This window comes from Dunckerocampus dactyliophorus, chromosome 2 (genome assembly GCF_027744805.1).
Source record: "Dunckerocampus dactyliophorus isolate RoL2022-P2 chromosome 2, RoL_Ddac_1.1, whole genome shotgun sequence".
Lineage (NCBI taxonomy): Eukaryota > Metazoa > Chordata > Actinopteri > Syngnathiformes > Syngnathidae > Dunckerocampus > Dunckerocampus dactyliophorus.
In genome coordinates, this window is record NC_072820.1 from 46,916,781 (window position 1) to 46,931,089 (window position 14,309).

General features: G+C 43.4%; 1 protein-coding gene across 3 annotated transcripts in view; it reads left to right on the forward strand.

The window, feature by feature from the left end:
• Positions 1-14,309, forward strand: part of llgl2 (LLGL scribble cell polarity complex component 2) — a 55,204-nt gene that overhangs the window by 30,436 nt on the left and 10,459 nt on the right. The window contains exons 16-20 of one of the 3 annotated variants that reach the window (XM_054766652.1): positions 5,325-5,521; positions 8,995-9,142; positions 10,849-10,996; positions 11,068-11,184; positions 13,501-13,667. In XM_054766652.1, coding sequence (XP_054622627.1) covers positions 5,325-5,521; positions 8,995-9,142; positions 10,849-10,996; positions 11,068-11,184; positions 13,501-13,667 — 777 coding nt within the window. Of the gene's footprint in view, positions 1-5,324; positions 5,522-8,994; positions 9,155-10,848; positions 10,997-11,067; positions 11,185-13,500; positions 13,668-14,309 lie in introns of those variants that run through there. The other 2 variants (XR_008569446.1, XM_054766653.1) reach the window with 2 other exon arrangements.

A 14,309-nucleotide genomic window follows, 5' to 3' on the forward strand; every position in this document is an offset into this window, starting at 1 on the left:
GGAGTTTAACCCGGTGAACGAGAGGGTAGTTTCCCTCCGCCTTCGAGTGGGGGGACGGGTCCTGACTGTTGTTTGTGCTTATGCGCCAAACAGCAGTTCAGAATACCCACCTTTTTTGGAGTCTCTAGAGGAAGTACTGGAGAGTGCTCCCTCAGGCGATTACCTTCTTCTGCTGGGGGACTTCAATGCTCACGTTGGCGGTGACAGTGAGACCTGGAGAGGCGTAATTGGGAGGAACGGCCCCCCTGATCTGAACCCGAGCGGTGCTTTGTTATTGGACTTCTGTGCTCGTCACAGATTGTCGATAACAAACACAATGTTCAAGCATAAGGGTGTCCACATGTGCACTTGGCACCAGGACACCCTAGGCCGCACTTCCATGATTGACTTTGTGGTCGTATCATCGGACTTGCGGCCATATGTTTTGGACACTCGGGTGAAGAGAGGGACGGAGCTCTCAACTGATCACCACCTGGTGGTAAGTTGGCTCAACTTACCTGGCCCAAACGTATTGTGAAGGTCTGCTGGGAACGACTGGCAGAGTCCCCTGTCAGAAGGAGTTTCAACTCCCACCTCCGGGAGAGCTTCGACCATGTTCTGAGGGAGGTGGCAGACATTGAGTCTGAATGGGCGATGTTCCGTGCCTCTATTGTCGAGGTAGCTGATCGGAGCTGTGGCCGTAAGGTGGTTGGTGCCTGTCGTGGCGGTAATCCCAGAACAGTGGTCTGGCTAGATATAGTCGGACTCACCTCAAACACACAGCAAGGGCTCTGGAACCAGTCCTCTTGAGAGGGGTTGGACCTTGTTCCACTCTGGCGTTCCACTCTAACCAGTGGTCTGGTGGGATGGCATCCCAGTGGTGAGGGATGCCATCAAGATGAAGAAGGAGTCCTATCGGGCCTTTTTGGCTCATGGGACTCCGGAAACAGCTGACAGGTATCGGCAGGCCAAGCGGTCTGCGGCTCTGGCAGTCGCTGAGGCAAAAACTCGGACATGGGAGGAGTTCGGAGAAGCCATGGAGAACGACTTCCGGACGGCTTCGAAGAGATTCTGGACCACCATTCGGCGTCTCAGGAGGGGAAAGCAGTGCACAATCAACACCGTGTATGGTGGGGATGGTGTGCTGCTGACCTCGACTCGGGATGTTGTGGATCGGTGAAAAGAATACTTCGAAGACCTCCTCAATCCAACCAACACGTCTTCCTATCAGGAAGCAGAGCCTGGGGACTCGACGGTGGGCTCTCCTATCTCTGGGGCTGAGGTTGCTGAGGTTGTCAAAAAGCTCCTCCGTGGCAGTGCCCCGGGGGTGGATGAGATCCCCCCGGAGTTCCTTAAGGCCATGGATGCTGTAGGCATGTCTTGGTTGACACGACTCTGCAGCATCGCGTGGACATCGGGACAGTGCCTCTGGATTGGCAGACCGGGGTGGTGGTTCCCCTTTTTAAGAAGGGGGACCGGAGGGTGTGTTCCAACTATCGTGGAATCACACTCCACAGCCTCCCTGGTAAGGTCTATTCAGGGGTTCTGCAGAGGAGGATTCTCTTCTTGAATCTCGGATTCAGGAGGAGCAGTGTGGTTTTCGTCCCGGTCGTGGAACTGTGGACCAGCTCTACACTCTCAGCAGGGTCCTTGAGGGTGCATGGGAGTTTGCCCAACCAGTCTACATGTGTTTTGTGGACTTGGAGAAGGCATTCGACCGTGTTCCTCGAGGAATTCTGTGGGGAGTTCTCCGGGAGTATGGGGTATCGGACCAGCGAATTCAGGCTGTTCGTTCCCTGTATGACCGGTGTCAGAGTTTGGTTCGCATTGCCGGCAGTAAGTCGGACCCGTTTCCAGTGAAGGTTGGACTCCGCCAGGGCTGCCCTTTGTCACCAATTTTGTTCATTATTTTTATGGACAGAATTTCTAGGCACAGCCAGGGTGTTGAGGGGTTGCGGTTTGGTGGCTGCAGGATTGAGTCTCTGCTTTTTGCAGATGATGTGGTCCTGCTGGCTTCATCAAGCCGTGAACTTCAACTTTCACTGGATCGGTTCACAGCCGAGTGTGAAGCGGCTGGGATGAGAATCAGCACCTCCAAGTCAGAGTCCATGGTTCTCGTCCGGAAAAGGGTGAAATGCCATCTCCGGGTCGGAGATGAGGTCCTTCCCCAAGTGGAGGAGTTTCGGTACCTTGGGGTCTTGTTCACGAGTGAGGGAAGGATGTAACACGAGATCGACAAGCGAATTGGTGCGGCGTCTGCAGTGATGTGGACTCTATATCGGTCTGTTGTGATGAAGAGAGAACTAAGCCAAAAGGCAAAGCTCTCAATTTACCGGTCGATCCATGTTCCTACCCTCATGAACTTTGGGTAATGACCGAAAGGACAAGATCGCGGGTACAAGCGGCCGAAATGAGTTTTCTCCGTAGGGTGGCTGGGCTCTCCCTTAGAGATAAGGTCAGAAGCACTGTCATCCGGGAGAGACTAGGAGTAGAACCGCTACTCCTCCGCATTGAGAGGAGCCAGATGAGGTGGCTTGGGCATCTGGTCAGGATGCCTCCCGGACGCCTCCCTGGGGAGGTGTTCAGGGCAAGTCTGGCCGGTAGAAGGCCTCGGGGAAGACCCAGGACATGTTGGAGAGACTATGTTTCCCAACTGGCCTGGGAACGCCTCGGGATCCGCCGGGAGGAGCTGGCTGAAGTGGCCGGGGAGAGGAAAATCTGGGCCTCCCTGCTTAGGCTGTTGCCCCCGAGACCCGATCTTGGATAAGCGGTAGAAGATGGATGGATGGATTGAATGGTCTTATAAGAAAGCAGCTTATTGTAATTATTATTAGGGCTGTCAAATTATTAATCATTTTAACTCAATCACAGTTTTCAAATGTACAGTCAACCCTGTCTTAGCAGCCACCTGTATAGAACGACCACCTGCCTATAGCGGCCACTGAAGAATCCCTGCAGAAAATTTGCGTGTTATAGGCCCTGTGTATAGCGCGGCCAACGGCTGCCCATTTTGGTCAATATCTGACCGCAGATAGCGGCCAAAATGCCGACTCAAGCAGGAGCTTCATGCACGAAAAAGTTTCGTTTTTTAAGCAATGAAGCCGTCGTGTGTAGATTTTAATTACTGAGTCCTAGTTCGACATAAAAAAGCCGTCTTCTTACTTTGCAATGCCGCCCGGAAAAGATTCAATGACGGCCAAAACGGTAATATTCCCACTTTGCAATGCCGTGAATAGATTCTAAAATAGCCAAAACACCTGAATAAAACATCTAAAATATCACTTAATTGCAGACTAATTAGAGATTAGAAGCCCATTCAATAAGAAAGGAGTGATGGTATTGTTAGTTTACCACGATCTTCGCACCTCATCCGCACTCAATTGTTCACGCACACACCCATTCATGACTGCTTCACGCGTATCCTGTACATATATCCTCGGGCTCGTTCACTAGAATTTTTATTTCTTGCTTTTAAAATCGTGTTTAAAAAAAAAATCAAAGATGGAAATTTGTGACGTTCTGCAGGACAGGAGCGAGCGTCCCCTGTCCTGCGCTCTTATTTGGCAGGCTGTGCCTTCTCCGGGGAGGAAGAGGCAGTCACTTCATGCCTGGTGGCCGCGCAGCTGCGGTCAATTAACATTTGTGGCGGATAAAAGGCCAGCGCCGTCGAATGTGCGGCGCTGGTTAATTGTTATTGACATTACTAGTTTCCTCACCGGAGCTGTTACCTAGATTTACCTACCTGTTTATGTGTCAACAGAGCGTTTTCCCCTATGTCGCTTGGTTTTGCTCCAGTCTTTTTGTGAATACATGTTAATATGTGTGCGCACAAATTCAAAATGGCCGCCAACCTGTCTATAGCGGCCACCTGTCTAAAGTGGCCACTTTGGCCATTTCCCTTCAGTGGCTGCTATAGAAAGGTTTGACTGTATATGTATGATGGATGGATGGATCGCACACATATCTGTAGATCATGCTTGTAATTAAAGCAGAACAGTACACGTAATTTAAGTTAAATTCAAACGATTTGAGTGTACATTGTGATTTCCGAGCATACTTATGCTCTGTGTCTTTTTCTGTGTCTTTCTGTTTATTCAGACCACGCATATGGGTATAATAAAGACGACGTGATGTTAGGAATGTCCGTGAATGCATTTCATGGTTGTCTAGTGATAATGAGGAAATGTAGTTCCCAGGACGAGCTGACTTTAGACGTGTTTGAGAGGTGGAGGTACATGTGTGGTGCTGGAATTGCACTGCTGTTGATGTGATCAGGTCAGAATAAAGTTATAAAAGAGCGTCAGACTGTTGTGACACTACAAGGACGCTATTGTGCCGTCATAGCAGAGATGTGGCTTGCCATGATGCCATGCATTAATTCCACAAACAATTTTAACGTACTTAAACAATTAGTTACCGTGGTTAATGCGCAATTTTTGATAGCCCTAATTATTTCATTTGCGCCTTGCGGCAGTTTTTTATAGGCTCGTGGCACATTCTAAAGATATAAGAAGAAAAAAATCCCAGCAAAAATTTGAAAAATGAGCAGTAATTTTACAAGAATAAAGTCAAAATATTAAGAGAAAAAAATTGTAATCGAGCAAGAAAGTCATAATTTTACAAGAATAACGTAATATGTGGAAAAATAACATTATAGTAGCATAAAGTTTGAAACATTCAAGAAAAAAGACATCATTTTTTAAAAGTCATATTATGAGAAACAAAGTTATAATTTTTGGAAAATTTGTTTGGGGGAAGGTTATATTGTGGTAATGTCAAAATAATATGGGAAAAAATTCATAATATGAGAAGAAAATGTAAGTTGGAAAAAACAGCAGAAATGGAAAAAAAACAGCTGTAATTATACCAGAATAAAGTCAAAATAAAATAAAGCAAGAAGCTTGCATTGTTTAACTATAAGCAAGACATAATTATCTTGCTAGTCGGGTTGCCAGCTGTTGAGACAGTAATGGCTGTGTTGACTCATTTTCTGTGGCTAATAAATCTATACTGCTCTACAAATTGTACACTGACTACTCTAAAGGTTCCATTGTGTAGTATTGTACTGTGGGAAGATCCATCCATTCATCAATTCTCTACACCGCTTGTCCACATGAGTGTCTTATTACAGTACCTGGAGAAAACCCACATGCGTACAGGGAGAATGTGCAAACTCTACACAGATGTTCCAATGCAGAACACAACCCCTGATCTCCTGGCTGTGTGGCTAACATGCTAACCGCCAGGCCACAGTGCAGCCCTTTCGGAAGATGTGTAGTAATAAAATGGTTGCTGAAGTCATTTTTGTGAGCTACAGTGGTGTAGTTGATTGCTGATTCTTGTAGGGCCACGCGCGTCTAGATGTGCGAGAAGAGCCAGTCCTGTTTCCAGCAGGCTTCCAGCCCTTCACCCTGGTGCAATGTCAGCCTCCTGCAGTTGTCACCGCTCTCATTCTTCACTCAGAGTGGAAACTGGTTGCTTTTGGCACCAGCCATGGCTTTGGATTGTTTGATTACCAGCAGAAGAACAATGTCTTCATCAAGTAAGGAGAAAAGCTTTTAAAGCTAGACTTTCCACCAATAACATCAAGGTACACTCATATTTCTAAGACAAATATATTTGCCAAGTAGTTACTTGGTCAATTCTTTTGTGATGCAAACTTTTGTACATACTAGGATGCTCCGCTCAATCGGCCACCAATCAGTATCGGCTGATTTCTGTGAAAAAGCACATGATGCCATTCAACGCCGATCACAAAAGCTGATCACCTGTGACTATTGCAGCCCGTAGCAATCCAAAATGAATTATGATTTTTTTAAATTAGGAATTTCTAGGGGTGTCTCGAGACACGATGCACGAGATTGGGTCTACGAGCACGAGACGAGATTTTAAAAATGCTTTCAAGAGAAGTATAATGGAAAATATTAAACTTATAAGACAATATACTGCAGTCTACTAATTTAATTTCTACAACGTTACAAACTACTCTGCACTCTGTGTGTATGCTAGCGGCCCGCCTCCACCCACCGAGACAGAGACTGACAAAAGGGCTCACTCCGTTCATGCCATTGTTCTATTGAACAAACGCGCCAAGGTGCTGAAACCCATGCACAGAGTGAACTCTCTTCTTGCCTGTTTGGAGGCAGGAGATTAGGAAAACAGACACTCATGCCCATGGCAATATACTGTATTATATAAGGCCGGAAAATTTATCAAGGTCGTTTTAATTTATTGTGTGATTAATTAATTTAGTTATTGTCGTCCCGGTCGGAGTGCCCAAGAGTTTTTTTTGGTTTGTTTGTTTTTTTTCCTGAACGAGAAATTGTTTTTCACTAACAATGCAGGTAACCGAGACCTGTTCTGCCTACAAAGCCTTCTAAACATCATCCAAAAAAACCAAGAAGGTTTTATATCCATGCTATAACCATGTAGTAACAGTCACATTCATGATAACATGTAATACTTAAGAGTCTTTTGGTCATTTTAAACGTTACCGAAACTTCTTTCCTGGTCGTATTGATTTCACAGAGCGCAGCTAATGTTACTTCCATCAACGACAAAAGCCTAGAGAGCGTGTTCTGTGTTTGCTGCAGCTAATCTGACGACAACTAGTTTGGAGACATTCACTGGGATTACGTTACGATACCACCTGCGAGTGATTGACATCCCCATAAAAATGTATATTTTTTACCTTCTAATAAAGCTTTGGTTATGCTACTGTGGGCGCCACTCTATGCTACGCCTGCTCACTGTTCTCCCTCCAAACCCTCATGCTATATAGACGTTCTGCTATGATTTCAGATCAACATTTGCTATAAAAGTGACTGTTGTCATTAGGGGTACTCCGACCAGTATCCGACGATTTCGTAGATCAGCGTTTGCTGATACTTGCTTTACAACGGCGATCACAAAAGCCGATCACCTGTGCCTACCGCTATTGCAGCCCGCAGCCATCCTTCTGTGCAGTGTAGAGTTTTGACCTAACTAATGTCTTTGGCAGCATCATCCTCCCATCCCCTCCCACAAAACAATAACAAATCATGTCTGCTGTGTGGAACTTAACTACCAGCGCATTCTACGGAAACTATAGTAATCTTGCTGGGTAGCACTTTAAAAAAGCTTTAATAACAAATAACAAAACATCAATTAATTACTACTAATTTTATTTGTACCTATTACCTATTTTTTAGGTCTCCTGGCAGTCAGGGGACTTTGAAATTGTCCTGACTTTTCCCCCTTTATACGGCACCCCTGGCCAATAGCACGTATAAATAAAATGAGAAATGTATAATTAATCCATGTGATCGGTATCGGCCGATTTCAGTCCTGATCCAGCGTAAGACCCTGATTGGAGCATCCCTAATTGTAATTATTACATTCGATTCCATTTCTGGACCCTCTCTGTCTCTCTTCAATTTCCATTGTTTGCTCGCGCCCAAAAAGTTAACAAGCTCAATGCATAAAAGCACAACCTAGGCTTAAGCCCTCAATAATAACTTTATTAAATGTCTGATAAAGTATCACCACTAGATAGAACAGGTGGAATTGGATTCACGGTCTATTCTTTAGCCTGGTCATCAGGCTAGCGCCACAACCGTGCTCCATCTCCCACTAAAGCAGCTAGCGGTGGTACACATATCCGCTGCTCCGCAGGCCGCTGAGTAGTCCTGGCTAGCTGTCAGAGAAAAGTTTCTCCCTTTTTATGTTGAAAGTGTCACTTCCAGTTCGGGTTTGTGTATTTGTAATGCTCTTCTCTCGGCCACTTTCTTCGATCTGTCAGTGCGCGGCACATTCTAAGAATAGAATTTAACAAAAAAACTTAAAAAAAAAAAAAAAAAAAACAGTGAAGAAAATCAGTGGTAGTTTCACAAAAATTTAGTCAAAATATGAAAAGAAAAATGTTTTAATCCTAACAAGAAAAAGTTGTTTAATGAAAATGAGCTCCTAGGTTTTTTTTTGTTTTGTTTTTTTAAATTAGTTTGTGAAAAAAGTTGTTTCAAGAATTAAAGTCAAAATATTCTGAGAATGAAGTCCTAAATTCAAGAACAAAATTTACAAGAAGAAAGTTAAAATACTTGGAAAATTTTAAAAAAACAGCAGAAATGCATAAAACAGCTGATTTTACAAGAATGAAGTCAAAATATTAAGAGGAAAAGTAATGTCATTTTAGTAGCATAGAGTTGAAATAATGAAGAAAAAAGTAAGTGTTTTTAAAAGTCGTAACAACCAAAACAATATAAAGTAAGAATGATCTGATGGATCGGCCACCGTTCAAAATCGATTTCCGTGGAAAAGCACCTGATCGACATACAGTATGCCAATAAATGCCTTTCAATGCCAATCACCTGTGGCTCGTATTATTGCAGCCTCTAGTGAGCGTCTCCCGCCCACTTTCCTTCACACCACGCAGGCGTACCAAACCCAAAACAATTATGTCTGCCTTGCGGAACATAAAAAACCCAGCAAAAATGGGGAAAAAAGGAGCAAAGAGCCTAGTTCATGATAATAGACTTTTCCACCTATATGACAAAGCTGAGATGCAGTTGTATCATGAAATATATCAAATTTGTCAGCAAATCTACATGTGCTGCTTTACAAAATATCAAAGTGGCATCTTTTCTTTTTTTCACTATGCGGCCCTCGCTGGAAAATGTTTGGGCACCCCTGATTTAAAGAATTCATGGCTTCTCCTAAGCGTGTGTGGTTTTTAAATGTTTTTTATTGATGTTCTGATATCATTATAGTCCGAATGCCAGCTTTTTATTTAGTAAATCCCATCTGACTGCTTAACAACGGACCTATTATGGCTAACCAGCAAGCACATGCAGATTTAAGACTACAGTTGAAATGACAGTGTTTGTATTAATATTCAGTTTTTTCCTGCATGGTCTCTCACACTAAATTAGCCGTTTGTTTACCCAAAGTATTTATTTATTTACATGACTATTGTTTGTATTTATGAATGCGTTTTGTTTCTTTTTTCTTGTGTGGTGATGTGCTGTCAATCTTCTGTAGGTGCACTCTAAACCCCAGTGACCAGCTGGCCATGGAGGGTCCTCTGTCTCGGGTAAAAAGCATAAAAAAATCACTCCGCCAGTCCTTTAGACGAATCAGGCGCAGCAGAGTCTCACTACGGAAGCATCACATCAGCAGTGCTGCCAAGGTAAAGTAGGTCCCTGCTTGTTTTTCTATGTACAGATTATAGGAACGCAACAAAATGGTATTGAAAATAAAACCTGATTGACGTAGACTTCAGATTTAATTTTAGATGTGACATTTACTCTTCAGGAATTGAAAAAGAATACATTTGTGTCTGGGTGGAACACATGGTGACTTTGCTTCCTGGAAACACCTTCAGTTGCTGCTAGTTTTAGCATCTTGAAGCCTTTTGTCTTCGCTACATATTTAAAAAAAATAAAAATAAATAAAAAAAGCTCTGCTGTGTTGAGATCACAGCTGTGATTCCTGAATGGCAAGTGCCATATACTGTAACCGCTTAGTTACTTTGACTTATTTTCTCTCATTGAAGTAGCTTCCATCCAAGCTGCCAGTCCATATTTTGAGGCAATCGTTGGTTCTTGTTAGCCATGAAACCAGAAAGTACGATGTACAGCCCAACCCTGAGAAACTATGGGCAAGAAAGGGAAAATCCAAGCAGCCACGGGGAGAACATGCACACTATACACAGGAAGCTGTAACCTCTTGCTTGTGTGAAAATCAGTGATGGGCGTATCGATTTTGTGGTTCACTATATCGCTAAGGGCTGTCTTTTGTTAAATTATTCGATTTTGTCCATAGTCGACTAATTGTCGAACAACAGTACCAAAACTCTGTTAGCGTTACTCATTACTTGCATTAAAATCCACAGTGGGGATATAAAATGAAGTTGCCGTAGCAACCTTACCCATTTTACATGATACCCCATGTTGGTTGTTGTGGTGTGATATGTGTTACGACCCGGGGGAACCGAACATATTTAAATAGGACACAGGAGGCAGGAAAGCCAAGTCACCAAAATTTTTTAATGAAAAACTAAAAAGAAAAGTTCCTGATGTGCAGGCCCAAACCAACAAAAGGGCAGTGAGGTGAACAGGCCAACCCTATACAGGGCTGTTGTCCTGTCACCTCACCACTAACCCCGAATGAGAAAAAAACACAACAAAAACCATAAACAAAACAAAGCCAAAAACGGGACAACCGGTCACAGCAGGACAAACAAGAAACTAACGGGAAAGGAATCCAGGCTGCTGCTCGGCATCACGCCAGCAGCCAGCAAGAAGCAGCTGACTGGCTCAGGAGCATGGCCTGGAGGTGGAGACGTGCCTGCACGAGCAGGGCAGGGAGCAGAGAGAGCAAAGCACACTTGCAAGCGCCGATATGCTCCACAGAAGGCGGGACCAATCAGCTGCTTCCCGCAAAAAATACAAAACGCGAAAAGATCAAAATCATAAAAACAGTGCTCAAAAATATGTAAGAAGCTGCAGACATAAATTGCACTTATTTTCTTGGGCTCATCTTTAACCTTTGCAACATACATCCACACTTTGGATGATAGCCATTGTGAGCCAATAAGTCAGCCGATGTTGACAATCTTCCGAGGACTCACCTCAACTCCTTTGGACTGTGCCACTGAAGCAGGTGACTTTATTCATGCGTGGTAAGTATAGGTCTTCTGTCTGTATTCTTAATAGGGATGACATGAGGCGAGACAATATAAGAGATGGGGCCTGCGAGAATGAGACAATAAACATAATATATGACAATATATTTCAATCTACTAATATAATTTCTACTATGTCAGACGCTGCTGCACAGACTGTGTGATGTTACGTACATTTCAGTGTATATATAAGTATAACTCTCCAAAAGCTTCAGGAGGCAAATGCTCGATTGGAGGCTGAATTGGCAGAGATGGAGTTGGCTCCTGTCCAGAGGAAGATTGAGGCTCGATCTTCAGATGACTCTTTCACTGGTCTTGTACGGATACTTTACTTTGCTGACACCTTCCTTGCAGACAGTGAGTTACACACCAGCACACAATGTGAAAACACAAGCAGGTCAAATAAATATCGACTCTTTTTCTTGTAGGTTCACACAGCACACCCTCCCTGTGGGCAGGGACCAATGGGGGCTGTGTATATGTATTCATGCTCCGCCTTCCTCCTGTCGAGCACAGGGCAGATGAGCCTATCGCCGCACAGCCAGGTGACAAACTCACAGACTTCCTTTGCATCTGCAAACTATTGTATTATATGTATTTTTCATTAACAATCTGCTCATTATGTTGGGGCTTGTATTTTTGCGGTGGTGTACAGCTGCTAACACACATCTTCGTCTTCCTTCGTAATGTTTACTTGCATCAACATACTGAACCGTGTGTGGCGTCGTGTTTTGTGCACATGCGTGGCACTTCCCGGACTCATTGCGTTCATCTTACAAAAAAAAAGTCACATTTTAGTTGGTAATGTCATCAACTACATAGAATGATCAGATTTAAATAGTAATAGCAGTCTGAACGTAGCCAGAGAGTGAGACTGACGCCCTTTTTATGTTTCATTGCCAACCTTAACAGTAACAGTAGTACAATCACCCCTCGCTACATCGCAGTTTTCCAAACATTCAATCATATTCAGTGCTGCTTGACCTCACTAGGCTCATGGGGCTATGCTGGAGCCTATCCCAGCTGACTTTGGGCGAAGGTGGGGTACATCCTGGACTGGTTGCCAGCCAATCACCGGGCACATATAGACAAGCAACCATTCACACCCACATTCATACCTATGGACAATTTAGAGTCTCCAATTTTGGAATGTGAGAATGTGAGAGGAAACCAGAGTACCCGGAGAAAACCCATGCATGCACGGAGAGAACATGCAAACACCACACAGAGATGCCCATCTTCCAGATCTCTTCACAGTGTGGCCAACATGCTAACCATAGGCCACCACGCGATCTGGTTTTCCAAACATAAATTATTGATTGTATATTTAAGCAAATTGTACATTTTCAAGCATAAAAATGGCTAAATGCACTAAAATACAAAGCCAACACAGTAACAGTCTGGAGATCGGGAAGAGCTGGGTTCGATTCTCCCTTGGGCATTTCTGTGTGGAATTTGCATGTTCTCCCCGTGCGTGCGTGGGTTTTCTCCGGGTACTCCGGTTTCCTCCCACATTCCAAAAACATGCATGTTAGGTTAATTGGTGACTCTAAATTGTCCATAGGTATGAATGTGAACGTGAATGGTTGTTTGTCTATTTGTGCCCTGTGATTGGCTAGCGACCATTCCAGCGTGTACCCCGTCTGTCGCCCGAAGTCAGCTGCGATAGGCTCCAGCATGCCCCCGCAAACCTCAAGAGAAGAAACGGTATAGAAAATAGATGGATGGATGGATGGATGGATATAATCACAACTTGTGACTGTAGTATTCTACATTGGTCACTAGGTGGCAGTAATTGTATGGTGAGACCACTACTGAAGTACCAGTTTGAGTAATCAGCTTTTATTGCAGGTTTAAATCTCATAACAGGCACAATAATAATGACATAATAATAATCATAACAATAACACAGGTTACTGTAACGTCACTTCCTCCCAGCTCAACTGAAAGACTGAGCAGATCATTCCTCCCCCACGCCATGTGGCGTTTCAACACAAGAGGGGGAGCGACTGGACTTATTACCTTATGAATAATAATAATTATTATTATTTATGTATTATTGCACCACAAATTGGAAATGAACCATTCTGTATTACTTACAGTATTTATGTATTTATTCTTATTGTATTTCCTTATTTTTCTTTTCTTACCTTGTCTGTCTTGCCTTGATTGTTTATTCTGACTTTATTATGATTTTTGAAGAGCTGCTCAAAACGTGAATTTCTCTTGGACATTAATAAAGTATCTAGCTTCCCTGATTATATCTACTATATTGTTTAATACTAATGAAAAGGTGACTATAGGGGTATTAGAAGGTATTAAAAGAAGTCGATTAAAGAAGATTAAGAAGATTAAAGAAGGTCGTAAACAGGTTCTGTATGCCATAACTGCAAAAATATTAAATTCATAAATGAGGAATCCAACTTGGCGGAAATTCACTTATCGTGGTCGCGTCTGGAACCAATTAACTGCCATAAATGAGGGATGTACGCAGTAGTGATGCAACGGTATTTGGTACAATAATGGACATTTAGGTCTGCCCTGCACAAGACAATTCGCCCTTACGTACTGTAGGTTTTTGGTTTTGCAATTCATTTTGTGTGCGTGCGCGTCCGTCCAGGCTGTTCCAACACAGTCTGCAGCTCAGCTCGTACTCACCTCACTCGCCACAGTCACAACAACACTTCTTCCATGTGCGCGCATGCATGCACTAACATTCACCAGAATTCAGAACATCAATGTTACAACACAAACAGGGTCCCCACTGTATAAAAATACAGTATCATAAACAACTGAAGGTCTATCGGTGTATATTGTGGTCATTTACAAGCATACATTTTCCCCACCTTGCTCTTCTGTAGCAAAAGAAATCCAGCTGATGCATCGTGCCCCTGTTGTTGGTATCGTAGTATTGGATGGTCATGGAGTTCCTCTCCCTGACCCGCTGGAAGTAGCCCATGACCTTGCTCGTTCCCCTGATATGCAGGGGTCCCATCACCTTCTTGTTATATCGGAGGAACAGTTCAAGGTAAGGATCCCACAACATAGCTCCTAAAATGTTGTGTCAAACTGACATTCTAAATGTAACCCACTTTGAATGTGGTAAAATGGTTCCTATACAGCTTTGTGCATGACTTGAACTCAAGTCCCTAAGTGATGTGTAGGAAATATTTTGGAGTGGTTGTTACGTGACAGTCATGTGACTATCCCAGGTAAACACTAGGGGTGCAATAATGTATGACTCTGTATCGAACCGTTCGATACAGTGTTAGCGCGATAGCACTATGAACGATACTGTGACCGAAATCAGTTCAAGCGGCATGCATAACTTCTTTTTGCATCTGTTATCCAAATTCCAGATAAAATAACTCAGCAGTAAGATGCATATACAGTTGTCCCTCGCTACATCATGGTTCGAACATCACTCCCTCACTCTATCGTGGTTTTTCACAAATGAATTAATTAATCAGCACTGTTTCATGGTTGACCACGGCCTGTTATTAGTCCAAAAAATATGCATAGTTAAGCAAATTGTAGATATTTGCCCAAATTAAGCATTTTCAAGCATAAAATGCCTTTTAAATACAATACAAACCATTCAACTGTAGTTTTCAAATGTAGTATTTTACATTGGACACTAGATGTCAGTAATTGCTTGATTGATTGTTTG